Source organism: Venturia canescens, chromosome 2 (assembly GCF_019457755.1).
Source record: "Venturia canescens isolate UGA chromosome 2, ASM1945775v1, whole genome shotgun sequence".
NCBI lineage: Eukaryota > Metazoa > Arthropoda > Insecta > Hymenoptera > Ichneumonidae > Venturia > Venturia canescens.
The window spans coordinates 29,392,010-29,408,760 of NC_057422.1; the positions used below are offsets into that span (position 1 = coordinate 29,392,010).

The 16,751-nt window shown below is 37.3% G+C and overlaps 1 protein-coding gene across 6 annotated transcripts in view; it reads left to right on the top strand.

The window, feature by feature from the left end:
* Nucleotides 1-16,751, top strand: part of LOC122406617 (solute carrier family 23 member 2) — a 1,354,473-nt gene that overhangs the window by 381,649 nt on the left and 956,073 nt on the right. For 5 of the 6 annotated variants that reach the window (XM_043412169.1, XM_043412170.1, XM_043412168.1 and 2 more), the window contains one exon: nt 5,831-6,036. In XM_043412169.1, coding sequence (XP_043268104.1) covers nt 5,831-6,036 — 206 coding nt within the window. Of the gene's footprint in view, nt 1-5,830; nt 6,037-15,313; nt 15,470-16,751 lie in introns of those variants that run through there. The other variant, XM_043412171.1, reaches the window with a different exon arrangement.

Below are 16,751 nucleotides of genomic sequence, written 5' to 3' on the forward strand. Positions count from 1 at the left end.
CAATACTATTTGAAAAGAAACACTTTAAAACTTGCTCAACCAAGTTCCATTACATGTTACCATAATCAAAGATAGGGAGTGATACTTAGCACATATTTATCCACAGAAATTTCAAAGTTCGCAGGTATCTGCTGCGATTCAAACTATCTGTGCAATGAATTTGGAAGACACCAATTTCAAATCCATCCATAAATGAGGAACTGAAGACTTTTGTAGTGAATTTTTCACTTTATGTTTATGTTACAGTGAGAGTCAAAAAGTAAAATGAATAGCACAGTATATAAATTTTATAGTTTGCAGATTTTTGCTGTATTTCAATGATCCAAATCTATAGTATTAGAGTGAAAAGTTGTTAAAAGTCATGATGTTACATTAAAATGACATAGCGCACATAACATTCAGAAATTCTGTAGGTTTCCATGATGTTGGCAGGTATTATACTTAATCGCTTCCAAAACTGAGTAACTGTAGACTTATCGTAATGAATCTTTTCACTAATAATTCCACATTTGCAGTTTGTAGAATAGGAATACTCAACATACACGTTATTTCATAAGTATTGTTGTCAAAATTTGTGTTTGCCTACCGCATTCCGAAGATTCGATTTTTCATATTATCAGCAAAAAAAGCATCCAAAGACTTTTTGGAACAAGTTTCAAAATTATTACTCGACAGACCAGGTGGAAAAAGAATAACTACACTTATATCAAGACCAGAAACTGTTTTGAGAATCTGATGTACAAAATGTGCGTTTGATGATCATAGCTGGAAACCTCTTGAATCACGTTACCACAATCAGCATGAAGAAATAGTAGAAAATCATAGGACACATATTAGGCAACCAATTAATAATATGTATCGATCCGCTGCAAACCGATGGAGTCAAAACAAGGATCGGAAAGAGCACAGCCAAACTGAATAGGAAGCAAAATATGGGAATATTCAAAAATAATGATGACACAAGAAATAAATTAGAAAACATTTATTCAATTGAAGTTTCTAACATCATACTAACAGTTCCGTGTGTTTTTGTTTTCTAATTATTTATCAACCATGTCATTTCAGATCAAAAAGAAAATTTGAGGTTATAGGTTGACGCACGTTTTTCCTCACAACTTTGAACTTTTAGAACTTTTTTCGATTAACTGATTTGACTTATCAAGTTTATATTATTTACCAACTATACGAACGTTCGTTACATTTGTCGCGCCGCCTTCGTAACGTCAAACGCCGGCTGATTCGTTACCACACAACTATCAAAGCGAACTCGTATACATAATCTAATTACACACATGACATATAACCACGCTATAACTGACGATATATTTACACTGGACAATATCCCTTGCACACTGGTTCAATTGAAGGAATTAATACTTATTTCCAATCGAATGAAATAATAAAATCTGCATCACCCAAAAACACATGGATCACAGGCTACATTTACGCGGCCGCTTTTATACCGGTTTAATTCACTAAAAGACCGGTTTTCTTAATATTATGACACCACATCACTATTTTTACTAAAATAATAAATATTATGCACTCTACTAAACAACGAACATTTTTTAAAATTAAATTTAGACCGCACTTTGTTATGTCGAAACTACGTTTGTTCATGATGCTATCAAAAACTGACAGATGGTTGTACATATATACGTTGACGAAGTCTGAGCGTGGTTACGTTCATGGAGTGTGACCGTGGATACGTTTATGGAGTTTAAACGTGGTCTGTCAGATGGAGTGAGCCAATCAGAATGCGTTGAGATACAACTCTACTACCACTAACTCACGTCAAAACGCGTATACGTATACGTCGAACTCGTAATGTGTCAGTAACTTTTGCATAATCTTGAGCCCGTGCAAAGTTTTTTCTCAACAATTACGCCACCGATCATGCTCATTTTGGGCGGAATCGAAAGAGAATTTATTAATTAATCTCCAGTTCAATTTTCGAAGCCTCAGATGACTTATGAGTTTCGTATTTGAACAATATGACATGCCAATTTTACCCCCACCACGGCGAATCGTTTTATTCAGAGAAAGTATACTCGGCGAGAGCCTCAGGCCAGCAGACGACAGAGCTGTCAATGTACTTGTTCCGAGACTCTACCGAGTCTCTTGAGAAAGAGGAAATGTGAAACAGGAGGATATAACCCGTATGGGCATCATTAAATCGATACAACAACCTTACATTGATGATCGCCCGTTTTCGCATTATACCACAAAAAATGTAAACAAAAGTTCTTAAAGCACACAACGAAAATGATTTCGAACCGTAAGGAAATATAAAATATATTACAATCCTACAGCGTTCGTGTATAATATTCTTCACTAGGATACTGATTGTGCGGTATCAGTCTTTTTTCGACGGATCAGATGTTACAAGCCAAAATGATATCTCGGCCTCCAACCCGCTTTCCACCATGCTCTTGGGTTCCCAATTGACAAAACATTTTAGAGTACAAGGAAAAAAATCGCCAAAGTCCAAGGACATACCTGTGACGAAATATTTCCAGTACAATATTGACGAAAAATAGGTCTTTTTCGTGGAAACCAACGTTATAAGCGGAAAATCAAATCTCGGCCCGCAACACGTATTTCTCCATACTGTTGGGTACCTAATGGACAAAACATATAATGGACAAAACAAGGGAAAAAATTGCAAGTCCATGGATAGACGTGTGACGAAATATTTATAATACAATTTTGACTAAAAACATGTCTTTTTTCGTGGAAACCAAAGTTATAAGCCGAATATTATATCTCGGCCTCCAACCCGCTTTCCACCGTGCTCTTTGGTTCCTAATTGACAAAACATATTCGAGTACAAGGAAAAAAATCGCCAAAGTCCAAGGTCAGACCTGTGACGAAATATTTCCAGCACAATTTTGACGAAAAATACGTCTTTTTTCGTAGAAACCAACGTTATAAGCAGTAAATCGTAAATAATTCATAGAAATTAAAATTAAAATTATATAGTCATCAAAACACAAATAAGGAACTTTCGAGAAAAAAGACGTGATATCAAACCATAAACTTCCCCTAGGAAAAAAAAGTTGGGACAAGTTCATTGATGGTGTCGTGTTTGCTGATAATTCCATCCATAAAAAAAAAATTTGGAAACCGATGCCTCATTCTTCTTATTTGATTCGAACAGCTAAATCAAATGAAAAAAATTCCATCTCATTTACGTGCAGCATTAAAATTTATTATATCAATTCGAGGCCAAGTATTTTCTAATGAATTGAAAAAGTTACCACCTGAATTGCGTGCAGCACTAAAATTTATGATATCAATCGGTGGACAAGTAATTTATTAGTAACTCCAAATGTTGACATTATTAAATTGTTCTAAGAACCTTTTAAATCAAAAAAAAAAATGACATGAACGCTAGTCATTTCTTACTCTATGGTGGTAGAGACTTATAAAAAAATCGGTTTTTCTCAGACTTTCAGGATCCTTTGGTATTTTTCACAAAATTCAACGTCGATGGGATCGATACAAATTATGTTTAAATATGTGTTAAAAGTACTTGTCTGGCCCATCACTTTACATTAAAATTGATTATTCAAATAAAAATCAGGGCTTTTCTAGAACTGATGGAGCACAAATATTCATGTAGAGGGAATTTAGAGAGTTATCTTCAAGTAATTTTCTCTTAATTGCAGTAATTTAACAGTACGCACAAGTCACTTGAAGATGTGACACATACATGTACGTTGCTCCCCGGTATGCGCCGTTTTTAGCTTGGCCACGCCTCCATGTCAGATCCCAATACAAGGGATGTTATTGTGCATCGATAAATAAAAAACATTTTGCACATTAAATAAGCTCAAGCTTCCAAAAATAACTCCCCAGTTTGTTTGCAATAACGGCAACTTTTACTTCTCACTTCTTCCAGCGAACGAATTTCATTCGACATAACTAACCCATACTATTATTAAGAACATTAAACTAATAATTAATCGCATTTCAATAAATTTTTAACCGGATGCTGCCGTACAATTTCGTTTTATTATAATTGATTTTTATTTGAATGAATAGTGATGTGCCGGACAAGTACTTTTAACACATATTTAAACATAATTTGTATCGATCCAATCGACGTCGAATTTTGTGAACAATACCAGAGGATCCTGAAAGTCTGAGAAAAATCGATTTTTTTATAAGTCTCTATCACCATAGAGTAACAAATGACTAGCTTTCATATCATTTTTTTTGGATTTAAAAGCTTCTTAGAACAATTTAATAATGTCAAAATTTGGAGTTACTAATAAAATACTTCTCCACCGATTGATATCATAAATTTTAGTGCTGCACGTAATTCAAGTGGTAACTTTTTTCAATTCATTAGAAAATACTTGGCCTCGAATGGATATAATAAGTTTTAATGCTGCACGTAAATGAGATGTAATTTTATTCATTTGATTTAGCTGTTCGAATCAAATAAGAATGAGGCATCGGTTTCCAAATTTTTTTTTTATGGATGGAATTATCAGCAAACACGACACCATCAATGTAACTTGTCCCAACCTTTTTTCCCTAGGTTTGAATATGTGTAAAAAGTACTTGTCCGGCCCATCACTTTTCCATTAAATTGTTTACACGAATGAAAATGATCAGGGCTCTTCTAGAACTGATGCATCACAAGTATCCATACAGAGTGAATGGAGAGAATTCTTTTCAAGTAATATTTACTTAATTACACTAATTTAATGAAAAGTGGAAACGAATTGTCCTGTAATATACAAAGGATATTATTGTGCATCGACAAATGGAAAACATTTTGCACCATAAATATGTTCAAGCTTCCAGAATAGCCCAGTTTTTATTGCAATGACGGTAATTTTTACTCCTCATTCCTTCCAGCGAATGAATTCCATTCGGTATAAGAACTTGCCTGCATTATTTTTAAGAACACTAAACTAATAAAATATATCGCATGTCAATAAATTTTTATCCGGATTCTGCCGTATAATTTCGTTTTTTCATGATTGATTTTTATTTTGAGAGGAAAGTGATGGACCGGACAAGTACTTTTTACACATATTTAAATATAGTTTATATTGATCCAATCGACGTCGAATTTTGTAAATGATACCAGAAGATCCTGAAAGAATCGGTTTTCTTATAAGTCTCCGTTACCATGGAGTAACAAATGACCTTAGCTTTCATGTGATTTTTTTGGATGTAAAATTTTTTTAGAACAATTTCATAATGTAGAAATTTGGAGTTACTCATAAATTACTTGTCCCCGAATGATATCATGAATTTTAGTGTTGCACGTAACTCAAGTGGTAACTTTTTTCAATTTATTAGAAAAAACTTGGCCTTCAATTGATGTTATAAATTTTAATGCTGCAAGTAATTTAGATCGATTTTTTGATTCGATTGATTTCTTTGTTAGAATAAGATAAGAAGAATGGGGTATCGTTATTCAAAATGTATTCAAGCGCGATATTTCAGTTTTTCATTTCTCATGTTTTATTTGAATTTTTTTCACTTTATAACATAAATACAGATTCGTGATTTTTTTCAATGTGATGTTTTTTCAGGATGTGTGAAATTTTTTCCGAATTGTTCTGTTGAAATTATTTACAGTTGGTTTCAACTTTTTTTTCCCTAGGGTCGGTTTATTCTGATATAATATAGTCTCGGCGAGCTCGGGCCAGCAGACGACAGGGCTGTCAATGTACTTATCCCGTGACTCTACCGAGTCTCTTGATTTGTGCCACGGCACCTTAAATTATAAAAAAATTTACAAAATTTATACGCTTCGCGATACAATGCTTTTATAACGACAAAAAGATATTCTATTTGATTTCAGACTTCCTCTTGTTCAAGGCGGGACCATTTCATTTCTAGTACCTACGCTAGCGATTCTGAATTTACCTCAATGGAAATGTCCCAATCACGAGGTATTAGCAGCTATGGACCATGAAAACCGTACTGAATTATGGCAGGCCAGAATGAGAGAATTATCGGGGGCGATAGCGGTCTCTGCTTTGTTTCAAGTGATCATTGGATTCGGAGGTATGACGGTGTTTTTTTTTTTATTACAATTCATGATTTCATCATTCAACGGGTTAATATCGAACAAACGAGGATCTATACAGGTAGTTCGACATTTTTATGACGAGCAACTCACCCTAAATCGTCAAGTCAGGAATTCTGGCATTCATCAAGAGACTCGGTAGAGTCTCAGGACAAGTACATTGACAGCCCTGTCGTCTGCTGGCCCGAGGCTCGCCGAGACTATAAACCTATTCATGGTGGTGGGGGTAAAATTGGCATGTCGTTTCCTCAAATTACGGAGATCAGAAGGAGTTTCGTAATGCGAAAATTGGTTTAGATACTAATTTTTAAAATCCATTTCGAATGAGCTCTCAACCAACACGATCAGTGGCGTAATTGCTGAGAAAAAACTTTGCACAGGCTCAAGATTATGCAAAAGTTACTAACACATTTATGGATTTACCGTGTCTGTATACGCGTAACGACTGCTAGATACAAGTACATTTCGATGCCCATCGTAGCCCATGCCCCCCCCCCCCCCCCCAGGAAAAGACTGGCTTCAACTAATCGCTAATGAGAAAACTTCAGATTGGTTCTGTCGTCTGACTTCACACCGTCCGTCTTCTTGTCACGTCGTTCCCATGTTTGTTTACGATACTCGGTCTCTTGGTCTTCGTGTCACATCGTTTATATCTACTGTCAAAATAATTTCTTTCATTCACCGTCTGCGTAAATTCGTTCATCGTTTATATAACTCGAGCAAATGCTCAAACCTGCGAAAGGAGTGGAATTCTTCCCATTTAACGAGCATTAACAAGTTGTGGCCCCCAGTGAAGCCCGATCAAACACAATATTTATCTTCGATGATATAGCATGCGAAAAGCAGGATAATGTGAGAGCATTTTTTTCCATGGGGAGACATGAACTTGTGGACACTTTTTATCTATGTCAAAAGTATACACTGTGACGTGACATTTTGCCCCGCCACTCGTACGAATTGTGTCGACCAGTGGACCGGGTTTACGGCCCATTTTCCACGACTTTTCGACTCGTCGGGTGTTGGTCGGAGCCGGACTCATTATTGCGTAATTATTGTATTAAGTTCGAAAAACCGCCTACATTACCGATTTGAGAGATTTTAGTTAGTTTTAGCTACCTGTTACCTACGTGGCAGGAAGAGAGAGAATTTCGTTGTCTATTTTTGAGTTTAATCTGACGTTTATTTACAGAGAATTTCGTTGTCTATTTTTGGATTTAATCTGACGTTTATTTAAAGTAAAATTTCATTGTCGTTTTGGGAGATTTGGTGTCGCCTCCGCGACTGGGTTTGCGAACCGTCTTTTATTGTGACGATGCTTTGCTGTTGTTCGACCCGACCTCGTTCGCGAGAAACACTCTCCCACACCGTCTTCGAGTTACGAGCATCGTTCTCGACCAGTGGACGGCTGAGAGGACATGCTGGCATAGGCCAGTCATTGAACGCCGCCCGTGCCTCTCCTGCTGCAGTAACCGAGAGTTACACCGTCCGCTACACCGTAAATTCGGGTGCCACGGTCCGTGCGATACGGCGCCTCGTCAGGTGGGATTCGGGGGAGTTTTCTGGAGCCAAGGTGCTGTTTTGCCTGGTGGTTTATGTCGTGGGCCCACCATGACTTCTAGACGTCCGAAGCCATGAGGGAGGCCTCCCCTCGGTCCTTCAGAGCTGCCCGCCGGATCCCCAAAAGGAAAGGCACTCGAATCGCGGAAATTAAGTCGGGAGGAATGTTTCAAACGGACGGGAGAGGTGAGAGCAACAGGGAGGCAAATTACCGACGTGGCGCTTCTTAATTTGAATTCCCGCGAAAGCGTGAACTACGAGCCTATGCTCTGGCTCACGCCTAGCGTGTGATCGCTGCGGTTCGCGGGCCTAGTGGTGGGGATGGCGCCGAACATTGAGGACCACTCGTTCGCACAAGGAGTCTTGTTCCGATCACCTCACCGGCGAGTCAGAAATCCGAGTCTGCAGTCATCTAGGTCTCTTTTGTCTTTTCTTCGGGTGCGACGAGTGATCTCCTCGGTAAGCCCACTACTCTTTCTCCCCGGGTTCTTTGGTAGAATTGAGTATATTGTTTCGGAATTTAGTTCCGGTTTTCTTTGAGTTTTGTTGCCTGGTGGCCTTTTCTTTGAGGGAGACCTGTGTGGCGAAGTAGCGAGCGAGATTGCGGCCGCTACTTCCCAATCTCCATTATTTTTCGTGTAGTTTATTGAGATGCTCAACTCTATCAGAGGATTCACTCTTAATCTGGTTCAATGCATTATTATCTGATTTCGAAGATGGTGTGAACGATTATTCGTTCGAGTTTTGATAAGGCGCTGAATATTACGCGCAGTAAAGTTTGAGTTCTCTTTTGTCTCTCTCTCCCTGCACATGTCGAGAGCCCTAGCGAGTGCGCTAGCCGCGCGATGTTTTCGTTGTGTCTCTCTCTTTCTCATTGTCGCGTTCGGGATGTCCGGCGGTTAGTCAAGGCATTATTTTTCAGTATTTTTCTCTCGTTTCTTTTATATTGCGCCGTCTTTCGTGCCTGCTATTGTATTATTTCTTGTCTCATGATCGACGTATTTTCTGTTACCTCTTTTGAAGTATTCTATTGTAAAATTGCGTTATTCTCCGTCGTCGATCATAATTTCGCCTATCTTTTGTCTTTCGCGTTGCGTCCGTGCATTGCCCAAAATCGCGGACTTCTATCTTTTGTGATTTCTGTCGCCGTATGGTAGGTTAGCTCGCGGATGAGTTATTGGGTAGTAAATTACCAGGTGTCGATTACCTTTTGCCTTTGCGCTGCCTACGACACCCGCGTAATCTACCTGGAATTGTCTCACCGTGGTCACTTTGTTGCCTACCCTGCCTTAGTGACCAATGCGTTACAATTTCCGCCATAGCAGTTACCTATTACCTATTACCTATTGCCTGTAGTTACCTTGCGAACTCGGGTAGGTCGTTGGCGACGTTTAGTTACCTACTGGTAAACAGGGCCAATGCGATCGCGAATTAAAATTATCATTTCTACAAATTATTATCTTGTTCCGTCTAACTGGCGAATCTAAACTATCGTTTCCTAAAATATTATTTTGTTAAACATTAATTGGCGATCTCGTATTTCTCTCCTGTATAATTTGTTTTCCGCTAAAAATTGTGAATAAATGACTCATACTGTTTCAAATTTTATATTTTGTTGTGGGCTATTTCTTTTGTGTTTCGTGACCGCTACTTTGCCCCAACGATCCCCCCCTCTACCTTTTGTATCTCAGATGAGCTGAGTAGTCGGACCGTCCTCGGTCACTAGTTCCCCTCGTGCACTCTAGACTTTAATTTTGCGTTGCGTTACCATCACGAGAATTGACGAAAATCAAGTCGATTAATTCGACGGTACTTGGTACCTGGCGCCCAGTTCATTCTTGTAGCCGGAGAGTAGCGCGAGGCGAGGTGAGTGAGCCGAGAAGGGACAGATCGTACCTTCCCGGGAAAATCTTGTTACAACACGTATCCCGAAACATCTTGTGGGAGATAATACTAATTTGGTTGTGCTATTCAAGCAAGACGATATGAATCTAAAACATGTGTATAATGACCAAGTGAATACTGATATGACTTATGCGTGCTTCAAAAACATGTGTATAAAGTGTTAGAAGTCGAACAAGTATGGATTCATCACGATTGATAAGGCCAGTGAATTGAATGCTGGAAGATATAAAAGAGGATTTGATTCCTTCCTCACCGTGCAAGTGCAAGTGCGTTTGCGTGTAAGGAGCATATAAACGATTTCGTTGGGACTGAAATCAGCCATTGTTGCTAATTTTCAGAATTTTCCCCTAATTTAAGAACTTTTAAAAATTTCGAGAATCAAGAATTTTTCTCTGATTTCAGAACCTTTACAAATTTTCGATTTCGTCTCTTGTTAATGGCTGCGGAGTCAGAAGATAAACGTTTCAATCAATTTTTCATCCGTGGGCGATCACAATGACTTCTAAAGTAAAAAATTTTTCTCTGATTTAAAACTCTAAAGTAAGAGAACTACGCAAAGTCAGACTACGTCAGTACTACCAATGATGTTTTTTTTAATTTCTTAGAAAGTGAACTTACCTTTAATCGTAAGCGAGGCTTACGCTTAAAAATAAGTACACGCAAGCGAGGCTTACGCTTAAAGATAAGTTCACGTAAGCGAAACTTACGCCTACTTTTGAGTTGTAAATCAGAGAAGAATTTTTTATTTTAGAAGTCATTGTGATCGCCCACGGATGAAAAATTAATTGAAACGTTTATCTTCTGACTCCGCAGCCATTAGTAAGAGACGAAATCGAAAATTTGTAAAGGTTCTGAAATCAGAGAAAAATTCTTGATTCTCGAAATTTTTAAAAGTTCTTAAATTAGAGGAAAATTCTGAAAATTAGCAACAATGGCTGATTTCAGTCCCAACGAAATCGTTGATATGCTCCTTATTTTAGGGAGATGTCGGGGCAATTACTTCCGAGCTGAAAATTTGTATCGACGTGAATATTCTGATCGTCGTCACCCATCACGGCAGACAATCCGAACCCTTGAGCAGCGAGCGAGGGCAGGTTGGATGATCCGCCACCGTCGACATTTCCCAAACGTCAATAATTTTGGTTGATTGCATGAAGCCCGAAACATGGCTATTTTAGCCATGATAGCAATTGATCCTCATTTGAGTGCCAAAGTGATCTCAGAACGACTGGGGTTTCCCAAATCGATAGTGCACTGTGTATTGAGAGGTGCGAAACTTCACCCGTACCGACTACAATTCTACCAAGACACTCCTAATCCAGATCCGTTGCGAAGGGTGGCGTTTTGTCGGTGGGCGTTGAGACAAATCGAGCGATCCAGGGACTTTTTTCGATACGTTATGTTCAGTGATGAATCCACTTTCAACAACCGTGGTCAAGTGAACCGATGGAACTTTCGGTATTGGTCTGATCAGAATCCACATTGGTTAAGACAGATCGATCACCAGCATCGATGGAGTTTGAACGTATGGTGTGGTATTGTGAACGGGCAATTAATAGGTCCCCATTTATTCGAGGGAAATGTGAACTTTGTCCGTTACCTTGATTTTCTACAAAATGAACTGCCTCTTTTGCTAGAAGATCTGGATTTGGAAACACGTCAACAGATGTGGTTTCAGCAAGACGGTGCACCCGCTCACTGGGCTCATGTTGTTCGAAATCATCTGGATACAACATTTGGTCAACGGTGGATTGGTCAAGACGGTCCTGTAAATTGGCCTCCAAGGTCACCAGATCCTACGTCTCCTGATTTCTTTTTGTGGGGGTACTTAAAAGACGCTGTCTACCGTCAAGCTCTATCAACACGAGAGAACATGAAGGAGCGGATAAGAGCTGCCTGCCGTGCGATCCCGAGAGATGTTCTCCTACGCACAGTTGACGGTTTTGAGAGAAGAGTTCAGGCATGTTTAAACATGAATGGAGGGATATTTGAACATCTCTAGGGAGGGATCAGAGTACACTCACAAGGAGGGTTTGGAGTCCGAAAATACTGCGGTAGTGACGAACCACAGAGACCTAATCCTTGTGAACTCGTACCTATGGGCATAAAAACATTGCATACCCCTCTTCTTAAAAAAAGTTGAAAAATAAAATGAAAATAAAAAAACACACACACATGCACCTCCACGTATGCACGCATATGCAGACGCACACGCAAACGCACTTGCACTTGGTACGTTAAAGATCTCTTCGCGGTGCATCCTGGATACCTCTAAAATAGTTGAAAATGATGTTCTCACTTAAAAAATATGAACTTAATCAAAAAATTTTTCCAACAAAAGTTGTTGGTTTTGCGCTGAAAAATTTTTTGGTGATGAAAAAAAGTTATGTTTCCATTCGAAAAAAACATGTCTGCCATTCTAACGCCGCCATTTTGAATTTTGGATCCACAAACCAATTTTTATCAAACGTCCCCCTTCAACTCCTAAAAGTTTTGTTCCACACAATATTTGATCCGAGCAATATTTTCCGAGAAAAGTCAGGTGTAAGATTAAAATGGGACACCCTGTAGATACAGATTAGTTTTTGTTTTAATATAATGTTTTTTCAAGATTTGTGAAATTTTTTTCGAATTGTTCTGTATTTTTTTTTATAAAATAATTTTTTTTACAATTAAAAAAAAAATTCTTTTAAAGTTTTTTTTATGGATGGAATTATCAGCAAACGAGGGACCATCAATGTACTTGTCCCAACCTTTTTTTTCCTAGGTTCAATATATGCATTGCATTCTAAAACCATAAACTCTTATACCTATCGTAAATGACCCATTGATGACATTTTGTAGCATTTTGAATTATTTTCATTATTTATTTTAATATCCATATTCCATGATCAGAAATAGTAAATCATTATACTTGACGCACATGTCAATACGCAGGATTTTCAAAGTTTGAAAGTATCCACTGTGATTTATTCATCTTAATTTTCCTACCACAGATTCATTAAATTAACTATGCCAAAACTAAAAGTAAAAAAGACAGCATCCTTAAAAGCAAACAGAACTCCAAATTGTTTGATATATAGGTGTATTGGCTTTCGAAGACAATAATTTCAGACCTATCCAGAAGTAAGCAGCTGAAGACTTTAGTAATGAATTTTTCTGTTCATACACTACAGTCCAAACCAAAAAGTGAAATGATCGGCATACCTGCCGCTTTAAAGAAATATCACAGTTTACAGGTACTCGCTCCATACCAGTAATACAAACTTTGGTTCTATAGGGAAAAACATTTCCGAATTTCTCGAAGTACATTTTGAAAAGTTATTATGTCACATTCAAGAAAAAAAGTAAAAGACATATGGTACATGTTAAAGCAATGAAAATGGATTAATCTTTTATGTCTTCATGATTATACGCAGATAAAATATTAGATCGCATCCAAAAATGATCAACTGTAGGCTTGCATACATGTATTTTTCAACTCATAATGCCAATCACCAAGATGGCGTGGAAATACTCAATATACATGTCGCTTCATCACGTTGTCAAACTTTAGAGATCTCCATTGCATTTCGAAGATACGAATTTCAATATCACGAAAATTAAGTCCCCAATGACTTATTGCAATGAATTTTTAAATTCATCACGTAACAACACAAGTTAATATCTATGCATTTACTTGGCCCAAAGATTTCTTTCAAACTATGACGCTGAAGTTACCAACGTTGGAGTCCAAAGAAATGATCGAAAAAAACTCTCCAATAATTCCAGTAATTCTCCTATTTTGTTCTCTGCCAAATTTGCGATTCATAGTTTTTCAAGCTGCACCAACGATTCGTGAAATAAAAAATTGGTGAATTACAAACGTTTTTTTTTCGTTCATTTCGTTGGACTCCAACGTTGGAAACTTCAGCGTCGTTTCAAACTTGAGTGTATAAACAAGCGATGATGTACAGTTTTGTCATAAATTTTTAAACTATGTTGATGAAATTAATATGAGGAAATAGGAATACACAACACGCATATTGTCTAAAGAATGGACAGAAATTGGTATGGATACACTGTAAGCTAAAGCGGTGGAAAGAAGGGATTGGAGGGCACGGCTAAATTAAATGTAAGAAAATATGACAACAATATATTGGATTAGACACTTTTATTCGATAAAAATTTAAAAAAATTTATTTGAATTCATTTACATCCAACCAATTGCGCGTGTTTTTTCTTTAATATAATTACACGACATAAAATTTCTGTTTCAAAAGACCGTTTAAGATTATAATGAACAAACATGTTCTGCTTGCAACTCACATTGAAAATCAAGAGACTCGGTAGAGTCTCGGGACAAGTACATTGACAGCCCTGTCGTCTGCTGGCCTGAGGCTCTCGCCGAGACTATCTTTTCTCTGAATAAAACGATTCGCGATGGTGGGGGTAAAACTGGCATATCATTTTCTAGAATTGTGGAGTTCAAGAGATATTTCATTAAGCGAAAATTAGTTTGGAGACTAATTTTCAAAATCCCTTTCGAATGAGCCCGAATCCAACACGATCAGTAGCATAATTGCTGAGAAAAAACTTTGCACAGGCTCAAGATTATGCAAAAGCTACTAACACATTTATAAATTTGACGTGTCTGTATATAATACCATCAAAGGCCTCATGTCCCTGGGGCTAACTTCACGGCGGTGTCGTGGACTGACGTCACATGCTAGCAACTCCACCTCGTCGCTATATAACCGAGATATTATGAAAAAGGGTTATGTTATTTTGACAATGCGAAGTTCGGGATGTGTGTATCGTGTGCTTGATAAATTCGTGGTAATCAGTTAATTTTGTCATTCTTTTCTACCGTGAATTCTTTCTAAACATAGATTTATTTAAATGAATAATTGGTTGAATGTAAATAAATTCCAATAAATTTTTTAAAACTTTTATGAAATAAAAATGTCTAATCCAATGTATTTTTGTCATATATCCTTAAATTTAGTTATTTGGCCGTGCCCTCCAGAGTCCCATTTTTCCACCTCTTTAGCTTACAGTTTATCCACACCAATTTCTGTTCATTCTGTGGACTATATGTGTGTTGTGTATTTCTATTTCCTCTCATTGAGTTCATCAACATAGTTTGAAGATTTATGACAATAACTCTTGTTCAATCTGATTGGTTGTTTATACACCTGAGTTTGAAAAAAATCTTTTTGCCAAGTAAATGCATAGATATTCACTTGAGTTGTTACATGATGAATTTGGAAATTTATTTCAATGAGTCATTGGGTGCTTTTTTCCTCGTGTTGTGCCCGTACATCGCACTCCTAAAATAAAGAGTATATAAATTAAGCGTTCTCAGCATAAATGCATCGACGGTGAAATATCGACGTTCCCGAACGAGCGCATCGACCCTCGATGTCATCACCGAAACTTCGAGAAAGAATATCACGCCATATTGTCGCGAGAGGGGGAAAAACCCCCAAGTCTATAAATTTACCAACTAACCAAAATTCGACAGTCTTTGACGAGAATTGTAACGATTGGACTCGAGGCAATAAAACCTCGAATTTGTAACTTCTTAAATAAACTTATTGTTAACTTGTTGTAAAAGTATCGAGTTGGAGTTCAGCTCTTTTGGCCTAAATCCCTTAAATACTCGTCCTTGATGACTCGTCCCTTCGCGACGGTCTTCGCGGACACAACATTCGTGGCAGCGGTGGGATAGCCACTACTCGAAAAACCCGACACATCTACGATAGTCAAACGGAAGGAATTCAAATTGCTGAGGAGGACTGATAATTCTAGAAAAGTCGATATATCGAACGGACGTTCGATCACCGATCATCGCATCCAAGGCAGACCGATCTACGTCAAGATTCAACCCAAAATACGACTGGAAACAGAGCGGAAGAAATTCAACACGACAACGAATCTGAACATCATGCTAGCGATCATCTTACTGTAAGTGACGGAACATTTCTAAATAACATTGTAATCCGCCAAAGCCAGATCGTATATAAAAAACTTCAAAAAAGTAAAAAAAGAACGCCAAGTATTAAAAAACCGCCTCTTTAGTTTCGAATATATTTTCAGTAAATGAAAAATTTCCTTTCCCATTATTTATTGCTAAAATGACATAGTAGGGAAATCAAGATAGGAAAAAAAATATGAGATCATTTTAGCATAGCCAAGAATTTTGAATAAATTTCGATTTCTGCAGAGAATCATGTTACACCTCCAACTGTACCGGCTAAAGAGTTTTGTGACTTCAAGCGTTCCCAGAATGATTTTGCGATAAAGATATTGTTATTCTAATTTAATGCCCAAATTCACTGTCAAAATTACACACAAACTTGGCGTGGATGGTTTTCAAATCGAAGCTCGGGAAGACACGATTAATCAAATATACTATTTAAAATTAATGGTTTGATGAATAAAATAGATTCCTGAGATAGTATATAGATGAAAGAGATTAATGAAGAAAATAAAATGATTAGCAAATATGAATGATTTAATGAATAATTACACAATACATAGGCGAATGGATTAAATTATTGAATCAACAAACGAATAGGATGTTGAGAATGTATGGTTTTAGGAATATAAAAATGGACATTCTGGTGAATGAATCAACGAATGGGATACATAATACTTGTGATGAACCAGTATATGGATAGGTAGACAAGTAAAAAATTCATACGTGGCTGGATGAAGGATAACGAAATAAAAAACATATGAATTAGTGGGCATTGAAATTCGCTCTAGATGCAGACGGATGGAGCATTAGCATTCCTTCGCCGAGCTTCGATTTGAAAACCATCCACGCCAAGTTTGTGTGTAATTTTGACAGTGAATTTGGGCATTAAATTAGAATAACAATATCTTAATCGAAAATCATTCTGGGAACGCTTGAAGTCACAAAACTCTTTAGCCGGTACAGTTGGAGGTGTAACATGATTCTCTGCAGAAATCGAAATTTATTCAAAATTCTTGGCTATGCTAAAATGATCTCATATTTTTTTTCCTATCTTGATTTCCCTACTATGTCATTTTAGCAATAAATAATGGGAAAGGAAATTTTTCATTTACTGAAAATATATTCGAAACTAAAGAGGCGGTTTTTTAATACTTGGCGTTCTTTTTTTACTTTTTTGAAGTATTTTTATAGTGATTTCGCTTTTTTTTTAGAAGAGTGACAATTACTAAATATTTTGGAAAATTATACATTTTTTCTTATCTCCAA